This window comes from Rhinolophus hipposideros, assembly GCF_964194185.1.
Source record: "Rhinolophus hipposideros genome assembly, chromosome: 17".
NCBI classification, from domain to species: domain Eukaryota; kingdom Metazoa; phylum Chordata; class Mammalia; order Chiroptera; family Rhinolophidae; genus Rhinolophus; species Rhinolophus hipposideros.
In genome coordinates, this window is record NC_138063.1 from 54662003 (window position 1) to 54674222 (window position 12220).

General features: G+C 39.5%; 1 protein-coding gene across 9 annotated transcripts in view; it reads left to right on the top strand.

Moving 5' to 3' along the window:
* The first annotated feature begins 2541 nt into the window (after window positions 1-2541).
* The window catches only part of CEP192 (centrosomal protein 192), a 148701-nt gene continuing 139022 nt past the window's right edge, over window positions 2542-12220 (top strand). For 4 of the 9 annotated variants that reach the window (XM_081078508.1, XM_081078510.1, XM_081078509.1 and 1 more), the window contains exons 1-3: window positions 3210-3541; window positions 8719-8886; window positions 9643-9768. In XM_081078508.1, the coding sequence (XP_080934634.1) occupies window positions 3330-3541; window positions 8719-8886; window positions 9643-9768 (506 nt within the window). In that variant the 5' untranslated portion in view covers window positions 3210-3329. Of the gene's footprint in view, window positions 2698-3209; window positions 3542-8718; window positions 8887-9642; window positions 9769-12220 lie in introns of those variants that run through there. The other 5 variants (XM_081078513.1, XM_081078514.1, XM_081078512.1 and 2 more) reach the window with 5 other exon arrangements.

Consider the following 12220-nt stretch of genomic DNA (forward strand, 5'->3'; position numbering starts at 1 on the left):
GTTGTAGAGGTGCCTGGGGTTAGAATGGGATAATGAATTGAGACAGATTCTCACTCCAATTTAGTGAGTAGTGAGCATCTTCTGTGTGCAAGATACTGTGCTAAACTGTGGGATATGTATCAAAAATACAAAGATAGTTTGCACACAAACTGTCATTCTAACGAGAAACGGTATCTATAGAATTTACAAAAGGTGATGAGGTTTCGGCTTCATAATAAAGGTTTGAAACAGTATAGTAGGCATAAAAGAAAGTGATTTGTTTGAGCTGGCAGGATTTGGAAGGGATGTGAAATTTCAACAGGTGGAATAATTGAAACGGAGTAGAATTTCCAGGGTGATGATGGCCTAGAGGTGAAAAGATAAGGGTGTGTTAAGGCAACAGAATGAAGGATTAGCTTGATGAAAGAGTAAGGTTCATTTGGGGAGCTACGTAGTGGGAGATTATTCTCAACTCATACCTTGTGGTCACATTATAGAAGGCTTTGGATATTCGCAGCTGAAGTATTCCCCCTTATAGCAGGTGGTAAAGGGGAAATCTGAGAGATCTTTGCCTTTTCATAACTGGGTAGGCAGCACTTCTAATCCCCTGGAAGGCACTCTTGGCCATGGGGCTTTTGCAAGCTCTACTCAATGTCTAACTAAGGAGATTGGGAATTTCCTGGGAGTTCTCTTCCTCCTCTTAAGTTGGCAAGTAAGGTAATAGTTAATATTTGTTGAGTACTCCATGTGCTAGTGCTCTTCTAGATAAGTTATGTCTTATATAAGTTAACTGACTTGATCCTGACGTCAAACCTGAGGCAAGTGCTTGAATTATCCCCATTTTACAGATTAGGAAACTGGCAGGTTAAAGCCATTTGCCCAAGGCTGCACAGCTAGGAAGTGAGAGTACCAGGATTGAGATCTAGGCAGTCTAGCACCAGAGTCTAGGCTTTCCTGCCTGCAGATACTTTGGATTGTAGATCCCTGTCACTGGAGTCCTACAACGTTGCTGGGTGTTGTGGGGAGAGCTTTGGCCACTTGACTTTTATAGAGGAAGATTTATTGAGTTGGGTACAAGGGATACAGTGTGAATGATAGTCTGGAACATACAGACACATTCCAGCAGTTAACCTCCTATGTATGGCCATGGTGTATAGAGTTAAAATACCCTGTGAAACAAGGGTTGCTCATTATACTCAGATAGCATCCTTTCAGCTCTAGAACTAAATATTTGCTTCATTTTTCAGGATTCAAAAATCTTGAGATACTCACTAACTTTATTCATTGAGTATGGACAAAGGTAGCAAAGGGGTAATTACACTTTGGAAATACCAAGGCTGGAATGTTTCAAGAAGAGACTCAGTTTGCCAGGAAGCCAGACCTGATAAAACAAGTGTTTAATTAATGCTTAGGACCAAGCTGATAATACGAAATGAGTGACAAGTTGTGAAAGTGGAGGCAATTAAGGGTAGGAGAGACAGAATGGTCTTCAGGTGACAAAACAATCAAGGAAGGGTATTGTTTGTTTTTTTGGGTGGAAAACATTTCCATCCATTTCCAAAGCATTTCCAAAGGCCGAAAGGGACCAGTGGAGAGGGTATCCAGGAATGATAGTTGAGCAATATTTTAGAGGATACAGGAAGCAAAGGAATCAAATAAACATCTCTTTCGGCACCAGGCTAAAATTAGGAGTAGGACTGTCAGACTCAACTGTGTTTTTTTTTCCTTTTCTCCCAAGTGCACCATGCATTTTAAACAGTAAATAACTTGAATGAAATTAAGGAGTTAGCTTCGGAGAGTCACTTTCCCTTTGAGACTATGGAAGAAATTTTGAGACAAAGGAAAGTGAAAAGTGTGAAATTAAATTACCTATATAGTTTCAGTAAAGTTGGAGTTAAGGCCTTAAGCTGAGCAGATGTCCATGATGGGATTTGTGGCCTGAGGACAGGAAAACGTAAAAAATTCATTAAGGGTGAGTTATGTCTCATCACCTCACCCCTTTCCACACCAGACCAAACCTTAATTCATCGGGAAGAGGCGATCAGGTGTAGCGATCTATCATGAAGCTTGGATCCCAAGGAATGATTTCCCAATTGGCGCTTATTAGCAGTGCATATACATGCATAAAGGATATAGCACATTTCAGTATCTGCCAAACGGTGATAGAAAAGATAGGCATTTGCTCGTGTACGGACAAAAAAATGGCAACAATACGGAACTCGGGATTTGTTCACCGGAAATATTTGTGTATAAGGTGAGTGACAGTGCTTTGGGGTCCTAAACTCAACAAGGTGTGCGTTATTTTCAAGTTGGCTAAAGCTTTCAGCGCGGCGCCTTCGGTTCAGCTACAGCGAGAAGGCCTTCCACCAGATCTCAGGCAGTGCTAACCCCCTCCTTCGGAACTGCAGATCTCTGCTTCCTCCCTTCAAATCCAGGGCGCGCTGTCCTCGCCCAATCATCGGGCTCCTGCCCGCCTTTTCCTTCTGCGCCGTCCAATCCAAAGCCGTCCCTGAGTCTCAGACCCTCGGCTCTTGCCGTAAACAGACGTAAACCCGAGGGGCGTGCGGTACGGTCGGTTCGGCCGCCGCCTGTGCAGAGGGTACGCGCACGCGCATCTGCAGCGCCGCTGGGACGCCCCCTCCTCGGACCTTCGCCGGGATCTTGGCCCCGGAAGCTGGGGTCGCGGGCTCGGTGAGGGTGGTCATCCTGTGTCCAGAGGTGCGGTTTGGCGGGAGGCAGAAGAATCCATTTATGGTCGGCGTTTCAGCTGCTGGGCCGGTGGGGCAGTGACGGTTGGATAGAGGTGGGGCGCAGGATCCTGGCAGGGGGCTGCGGGGAGCGAGCCGGGGTCGGGCCGTAACGCTTGGTCCAGCCGTTCGCACCGATCTGGCCCCCTCGCTGAATTCCGCTAAGTGAGGTTAACTGGACGCCTCTGTGTCTGATGCTCTCAGCGAAGCCCGAGAAATCAGCTCTGAAAGAAACGGGTTTTGATTTTAGAGGATCACATCCTTGTGTCTCCCTTTCACATCGTGACTTCCCAGCTCTTGAGCAACGAACCTGCTCGGCGCTTTGCTCTGGAGTTTCTTTTTGCAAAGTGCTCCGTTGATCCGCGGTGTTGGCTTCATAACGTGTGGTGATGGACGATTCTGTTTCTATTTTTTGTCTGAAACTCTGACCCAGGAAATCACATTTTTAACTAAATGCTGAGAGGTCTGCCAGTGTCACCTATAATTCACTTTAGTTTTGGTTTCTGCTAGGCGGCATTCACATTTCCTCCCAATTTCTTTCCTACATTTCTTGTATCTGATTTCTTTTATGAAAAAAAAAATCGTGAAATATGACAATGTTTAATGTCACTCTACTTTTGCTTCCTCTTAATTTCACTTTGTTTAGTAAAACATCCCTTTCGAGTCAGCCGTTGGGAGGACAGCTGTTTTTATGAGAGTATTTCCATTTGCTGTTACCATTTTGAGGTTATTCAACTGGAGTTTTTACTGCTTCAAGATCAATTTTTTCTCCAAATTTCAGTTTTGTGGGCAAAGTTTGCAGTAAGCTTTAAAAGGTAATATACTAAATATCTACCTAATTATAAAATATGTCTTTAAATGCCAAGCGTGAATGATGAATATTAGGAATGTTTGACCATGTTATTTTTTCCATGGCATATACTTTTAAATGTGTTTAATTGTACACGTAGATCTCCAATTAATGACTACAGTAAATGTTATTTTACATATTCAGAAATGCAATTAAAGCAATTAAATATTAGTAAACTCAAATGCCATATTTTGAGGTTACTGCTTTTAGGAAATAGCATGAGAAATCCCCAAGATGGCTACTTAGTTCAAATACAGAGGGTGCCAAAAAAATGTATACACATTTTAAGAAAGGAAAACTATTAAAATTGTAATACTCAATATATACCGATAACAAAAGATGAATACAAGTCACGTTTGACTCCTGCAATTACAAGAGGTGCTCAAAAGTGGTTACCATCAGCGTTCAGACACTTCTCATTATGGCGAACTACTGCTTGAGCAACGTTGGCCAAAATGTCCACTTTTATACATTGTTTTGGAACCCCCAGTATAGTGAAAGGAAAGATAACATTTTCTTCACTTTGGGAATGAAGGAGGGGTGGATAATGCAATACAGAGGGAAGTTAGGGACTATTTTCCCTTCTAGGAAAGCTTTAGGAATGTGGTATGTCTGGATGGTGTAGAGCAAGTTAATCCTTTCTGGAAATGAGAGACTAGGTATTAGATTACATTTTGTGGAATCTTCCACTGCATCGTGTTACTACCTTTGCGCCGAAAGCAAAGCTCTATCCAAGCACTTAGCACTGTGTTAAAATTGATGGGGATTGTCAGCAACCTGAGGGGAGCTGCCTTATATATTTTTGCATTCCTAGTGCTTAGTAGAGTGTGTTTCATGATTCATGTTTGATAATGATTGTTACATGAATGATCTTTGCTTAATATCTAAATTTTCTTAGATTTGACTCCTTAAATAGGAATAACCCTTAAAGAGTTTAGTATATGTTTTAATGTGGTTTATATATCTGTAAATGAAATAACTTAGTAATAACAGGACTTGATATGTAGAAACTAGTTGGAAGACTTGATGCAATAGTTTAGATTAAAAAGTGTTAGGTGGCAGGTAGCGGGAATATAGAAGTGGGTCTCAGGTCCAGAGATATATTTGGAGCTAGAAACATTAGAATTTGGTAACTAATTGAGAGAGCAAAAGTGATCAGATGATCTCATGAGTCTGGCTTGTATAGCAAGTAGGGTTTCCAGGTGCGAATTCCTGCCAGTTCTCAGGAATTTATTTTCGCTTTCCTGTTCTCGGATCCCGAGATATAAACTGTTTTCTGTTCTCCACGATGAATCGTTTCCACAAAGTGACCCCCTATGCTACCAACCTCCTGGGTTCAAGGAACCGATTTCCCGACCAACTTTTCTCGGGATTTGGAAACGGAAAAGCGAGAATGGGCGGGAATACCTGCCTGGAAACCCTGGTAGAAAGAGACTGGATAACATTGATCAAAACTATAAAGGTAACAGGAAGAAGGGGTGGGAAGGGTAATGAATTTGGTTTTATATTTGTTGGCTTTGCATTATTTGGGACACAATCAGGGGTAAGGTATCTGTCAAAGAGCCATTTGGAAATATGAGTGTAGATTTTAGGATTGAGGTCTGTGCTGAAGGTGATTTAAAGATGAGTGAGATGGCATTAGTACAGAAGAAAGAATAATACAATCTGGACCAGACTTGCCTAGGTGTGAATCCTCTGCTCCACTTGCACTGCGTGGCCTGGAAAAGTCTTAATTCCCTTTCTTAGCCTCAGTTTCTTCAATAGTAGGGATAATGGCTACCTTGAAAGTTTGGTGTAGGGATTAGATATATATGAGGTCTGACAATTAAGTTCGCGAACTTGTTGCAATGATGTTGCTAACCTTTTTTGATCTCTGAGGGATTATTCATTATGAATTTGTACCAGCTGGACAAACAGTCAACCAAGTTTACTGTTTGGAAGTGCTGAAAAGGCTGCATGAAAAAGTTAGACGACCTGAACTTTTCGCTAACAATTCATGGCTCTTGCATCACGACAGTGCCCCAGCTCACAGGGCACTGTCTGTGGGGGTGTTTTTAGCCAGTAAACAGATAACTGTATTGGAACACCCTCCCTACTCACCTGTTCTGGCCCCCAATGACTTCTTTCTTTACCTGAAGATAAAAGAAATACTGAAAGGAAGATATTTTGATGACACTCAGGACATCAAGGGTAATACGATGACAGCTCTGATGGCCATTCCAGAAAAAAGAGTTCCAATATTGCTTTGAAGGGTGAACTAGGTGCTAGTGTTGGTGCATAGCTTCCCAAGGGGAGTACTTCAAAGGTCACCACAGTGATATTCAGCAATGAGGTATGTAGCACTTTTTCTAGGATGAATTAGTGAACTTAATTGTCTGACGTCGTAGAATACTTAACACATTACTTGATAATAGACACTATATGTCAGCTAGATAGCTAGGGAGTATAGATTCTTTCAATTCATTTTTTCCTACTCATGTTCCTCACAGATATAGGTACTGAGAATATATGGGTAAACAAGATAGACTACGGGAGGAAGAGTGGAGGTGTGGAGACAGTTTGAAGGCTATTACAGTGAGTATCCAGGCAGGAGATGGTGGTGGCCTGACCAAGGTGTAGCAGTGAAAGTACTGTGTTTTCCCAAAAATAAGACTGGGTCATATATTAATTTTTGTTCCAAAACATTAGCGTTAGGGCTAATGTTCGGGGATGTCATCCTGAAAAATCATGCTAGGGCTTATTTTCCAGTTAGGTCTTAGTTTTGGGGAAACATGGTAGTGAGAAATCACAGTTTCTGGTCTATTGTTATGGTATAGCCATTGGAATTTGCTTAGGGATTACGTATATGGGGTGTGTGTGTGAGAGAGAATGAGAGAGAGAGAGAGAGAGAGAGAGAGAGAGAGAGAGGAGAGGAGAGGAGTCAGGAATGATTAAGGTTTCTGGTCTGAGCAACTAGAGAATGGAGTTGTCATTTTCTCTGTGGGAAAGATTGAAGAGCAGGCTTTTCTTGAGGGGACTGGAATGAAATGGAGTCAAGATCAGGTTTAGGTGCCTGTTATATGTGTAAGTGAAGTGTCAAGTAGGTAGTTGAATATCAGGTTCAGGGGAAAGGCCCAGGCTGGAGATATAATTTCATATAGTATTTTAAAACTTTGAAATTGAGGGCCATCACCCGAGAAAGTGGGTAGATGGAAAAGATCCAGGAGCAAGCCTTGAGGGCTGTACTGTGTGGGGGTCCAGGAGGTAAGGAGGAACCAGCCAAGAAGAAGGAAAAGAAGCAGCTGCTGAAGTTGGAGAACCTAGACAGTTGTGTCTTGGAAACTAAGTGAAGAAAGTATTTCTACAAGGAAGGAGTATGAATCCCATACTGTTAGGTTGAAGATGAGGAGGACTGACAGTTGACCATGGGATTATGGAGTTTGGCAATGGAGATCAGTGGTGATGTTGACAAGCATTTTGGTGGGGTGGTAGGACGGAAGCCAGCGTACAGTGAGTGTAGGAAATGACAGGAGTGGAACTGGATGGCCAGTAGTGATTCCTTTTGGAGGAGTATGTCGTGAAGGGAGTGCAGATAGATGTGGTAGCAGCACAGGGGATAATGGTATGAGAGAGGAAGACTTTTTAAAAAGATGTGAGAGCTAACTGCATGCTGGTGGAATTGAGTGCATAGGGAGAAGGTCTGACAGTGTTTAAGAGGATGGTCAATTGTTAGTGATCGTCATTGCACTGGTTAGAGGGGTTGGAATTTAGTGCCAGAGGGGGAGGTGGGCTTCTGAAAGGAACATGGATATTTCATCCGGAATGAAATCAGTGTTATAGCTCTATAGTGGTCTTAAAGCTTGTTCTACTTTGTAGAGTAATTACATTAGTCCATACTCTTGAAAATGTATCCTTCAATGCATGTGTCGGTGACCTTGCCCAGTCCGTCATTGTCGTCATCTTACCAATTGTGGTATCTCTTTGAATATCCTTCCAGGCTTTAAGCCCTCTCCCTTCCTCTAGTATAAGTTGGTGGGATCAGTCCTTTCCTGGGCTGCAGAATACAGTCCAGACTTTCTAATACACCACTTAAGGCTTTTAGGATCTGGCTCCATGATTTGATTCACTGTTATTTTATACAACCATTGCCAAAATTCACTTGCTATTCCCACCACACACTTAGTACTTAAAATGGATTTTGGAGTCAGGCCTGGGTTCAAATCTTACTAATTGTACAATCTTGGGTAAATTTAACTAAATTAGTCTCTGAGTTTGTTTCTTCACTTGTAAAATGGGGATCCATGAGTAGGTATGCAATAAATTTTAATTTTCTTTCACCTTTGCTCATGTTTATTTGTCATCTTTAAAAGCCCCCTCATCTTTAAGATATAGGGGCAGTCCCCTCTCACTTATTGAGCCTTTCCTGATAATGGTTTTCTTTATTGAATTACACACAGCCCTTACATGATAAGCACTCTGAAATATTTTTGAGATGAATAATGTCTCCTGAGTACTGTGATCAGGGTCAAATTGAACTAATGGCGAATGTGGGCTGGAGGTTCTCTATCAATAGTACAGATTCTTTGCCATTGTTTTCCAGACTTAGTCCTTTGTGAACCACTTTTATCATCTTTGCCTTGTCCATGTGCCATGTATACTTAATTTTTTTCTTTGAATAGACTCACTTTTTAAACCATTTACTCATCCTTGACAATAATCTCTGAAATCAGAGGCTAGGTTTTGCCGGTGTTTTTTTTTCTTTTCCGTGTTAGAATGAGTACCCAACTGGTAAACTTTTAAGCGCATCCTAAAATCATTTGTTCATGCCATGAGTGTTGTTGTGCCTTTTTTGCTTCTTTATAGGATTGGTTTATGGTAATTCATATTCCTTGCTACATCAGTATAAGAGTAAATTAAGCTGTTGTATTTCATTATTATGTTAATTATAAAAGTTTGATTTTTATATTCTCAGCTATAAAGTAGCAAAGTATTCTGAGAATTCCTTTAACTCAGAATGCTCTAATAGTGTCTCGTCTTGGTGATGTTCCAGAAATATGATTTTGTCTAAAGATTTATCAGTTTTCTAAGATTTATGAGGCTTGTATTTTTAATCATTGTAAAAAGTTTATAATAACATTTGATTTATAAAACCTGTTGTTGCAGTGAGATGGAAGATTTTCGAGGTATAGCTGAGGAGTCATTTCCGAGCTTTTTAACCAATTCATTACTTGGTAACAGCGGAATTTTGGAAAATGTCACGATTTCTTCAAATCTTGGCTTGCCTGTTGCTGTTTCAACACTTGCTAGAAATAGATCCACCACTGATAACAGGTACGAATTGTTTGAACAGATGATTTATTTTAGGTCCGTAAATCCTACAATATACTGACAACTTCTGTAAAATTCCTCAGTCAAGCTTGAGCTTTTGCTTTATCTGAGGGAGATGGCCGTGGATGGAAAATTATGGAAAATTAATATGGAAAATGATAAAATATATTGTCTCTATATTCCATTGCCTTATCAGTGGTGGGTGGGTGGTGTTAGGATTGGGTACCAGTGACTTTTTGGTCTACTAATTATTTTTTCTGTCCATAGTGCTTTGGCTTTGTGTTAGTTCAGCCTTACTGGTGACTGGAATTTGAGTTATATCTCTAAATATAATGTGTACAAGTTGCCCATCTTGTGTAATGTGTAAACTTTGCCAATGCTTAAATATCTAACCACTATTCCATCCTTCCAATCTAACATTTGGTAAAGAGCATCATCTTTACCTTTGGAATGAAAGGGTTGGATTAACTTTGTAAAAACTTAGCTTTAAGATTTCTGTGACTCTGTTTAATATGTACCGTGTTGCCCCCAAAATAAGACCTAGCCGGACCATCAGATGTAATGCGTCTTTTGTTAGAAACCCCACTGCTGATCCATTTCAGTACTTTGCACATAGGATGATGGTTTTGAACACTGGGGCTCTATTTGTTTTACCACCTGGTGGTTGGCCTCACAATCATGCAGGCCTATGTCATGGTAAATTTTAAATGTTCATAATTTAATTATTAGAAGTCAAAACAGATTTTTTTGTATGTGTAGGTATTCTGATATACAGACATCTTACTTAGTAGAAGGGAGGTTTTCAATTCCATCTGAGTCATCTCCCAGCAGCCAGAGTGAAGCTGAACCAAGAGAGAAGTTACAGCTTACCTTCCAGGATGATGAGTAAGTTTGTACCTCCATGTTGCTTGCAATGTGTTAAAAGCGAGTTTCACTCAGTGTTGTGGAAAATGAAACTGTGATGGTGTTTCTGATTAATTCTAATCATAAGAATCTTTAAATTTTCTTTATATTATTTTAACCTACAAACACTTTAAGTCTTTTGAAACACTTTTTCTGATTCTAGTAGTAATACATGCTCATTGAAAAAAGAAAATACAGAGAATTGTAAGGAAGACAATAAGGTCTGAAATCCCACTAACCAGCGAATAGCCATTGATTGTATTTTTATTTATAGTCTTCGAGAATATTTTCTATGCACACACATATATACATATATCGGGGGTGCCAAAAAATGTATACAAGCGGACACTGGTCAGTGTTGCTCAAGCAGTAGTTTGCTGTAATCAGAAGTGTCTGGACACTGATGGTAACCACTTTGGGCACCTTTTGTAATCGCAGAAATCAAACGTGACTTATATTCATCTTTTCTTATTGGTACAGAGTATTATAATTTTAATAGTTTTTTCCTTTCTTAAAATGTGTATACGTTTTTTGGTACCCTCTGTATATTCCACACCTAGTAGATTATTTTATTAAGATAAATTCCTAGGCTTGAAATTGCTGAGTTAAGAATATTTAATTTTAAACACTTAGAAATTACCACATTGCTCTTTAGAAGATTTGTACCAATTTACACTCCCACTAGAAAATGTCTGTGAGAATGCCTGCTTCTCTGAGCTCTGCCCAACATTTGGTGGTATTTTTAATCTTTCATTTTAAAAGTAAAAAAATTTGTACACATGCATAAATGCATAGATGAAAGTGTGGAAGTCTATAAACCAAAATATAAATGGTAGTTATCTGTTGATGATAGTATTACAGGCAGTCTTAAAAGTTTTCTGTTTGAATTCATAATTGGGTATTTATGGATTGAACATACTATGATGGTTATTCACTACTTTTATTTCTGTTGTGAATTGCTTCTTGACAACATTTGTTTATTTTTTAAGATTTTTTATAACCTATAGCTAACATACAATATTATATTAGTCTCAGGTACATTATAATTATTCGAGATTTAAATACCTAAAGAAGTGATCACCATGATAAGTCCAGCAACCATCTGACACCGTACTACACTATCGCAATATTATTGACTATATTCCCCATGCTGTATACTACTTCCCCATGACTTAATTTGTTTTATACGTGGAAATTTGGACCTCTTACTCCCTTCACCTTCCCCCCTTTTAAAATTTTTCCATTACAGTTGACATTTAACATTGTTTTATATTAATTTCAGGTTTATATAATGGTTTATATACTGGTTTATATAATTTAAGAAGTGATCCCCTGATAAGTCTAGTACCCTCCTGGCACTATACATAGTTATTACCATATTAGTGACTGTATTCCCTGTGCTTTACTTTACATCCTCATCACTATTTTGTAACTACCAACTTGTACTTCTTAATCCCTTCACCTTTTCCACCCATTCCCCCAACTCCCTCTCATTTATCACCCCAACAAATCTATTACCATCCGACACCATACATAGTTATTACAATATTATTAACTATATTTCTTATGCTATACCCTACATCCCCATAACTACTTTTGTAACAACCAATTTGTACTCCTTAATCCCTTCCCCTTTTTTTCACTCACACCCTAACCCCCTCCCATCTGGCAACCATGAAAACGTTTTCTGTATCTGTGAGTTTCTGTTTTGTTTGTATATCTTATTCTTTAGATTTCACATAATAAGCAAAATCACATTGTGTTTGTCTTTCTCTGTCTGACATACTCCACTCAGCACAATACCGTCCAGGTCCATTCATGCAGCTGCAGGTGGCAAGAACCCATTCCCTTTCATGGCTGAGTAATACTCCATTGTATGTATGTACCACCTCCACCATATCCATTCCCCCATCGATAGATATCCAGGCTGCCTCGATATCCTGGCCATTGTAAACAATGCTGCAGTGAACATAAGGATGTCCCCTTGAAGTTCAATTTTGGGTTTCTTCAGATAAATACCCAGATTTGAGATTATTGGTCCTTTTTTGTCTCATGTTGTACATAGCCTTTGTTTTAAAGTCCATTTTGTCTGGTGTAAGTATTGCTACCCCACTTTTTTTGTTTTTTAATTTCCATTTTCATGAAGTATCTTTTTCTATCACTTTACTTTCAGTCTGTGTGTGTCTTTCAATCTGAAGTGAGTCTCTTTTGGGAGCTTATGTAATGGTACTGTTTTCGTATCCATTCAGCCCTCCTGCGTCTTTTGATTGGATCATTTAATCCAATTCCATGGAAAGTAATTGTTGATAGGATAAGTTTTGATAATTAAGTTTGCGAACTTGTTGCAACGATGTTGCTGACCTTTTTTTGATGTCAGAGGGATTATTCATTATGAATGTGTACCAACTGGACAAACAGTTAACCAAGTTTACTA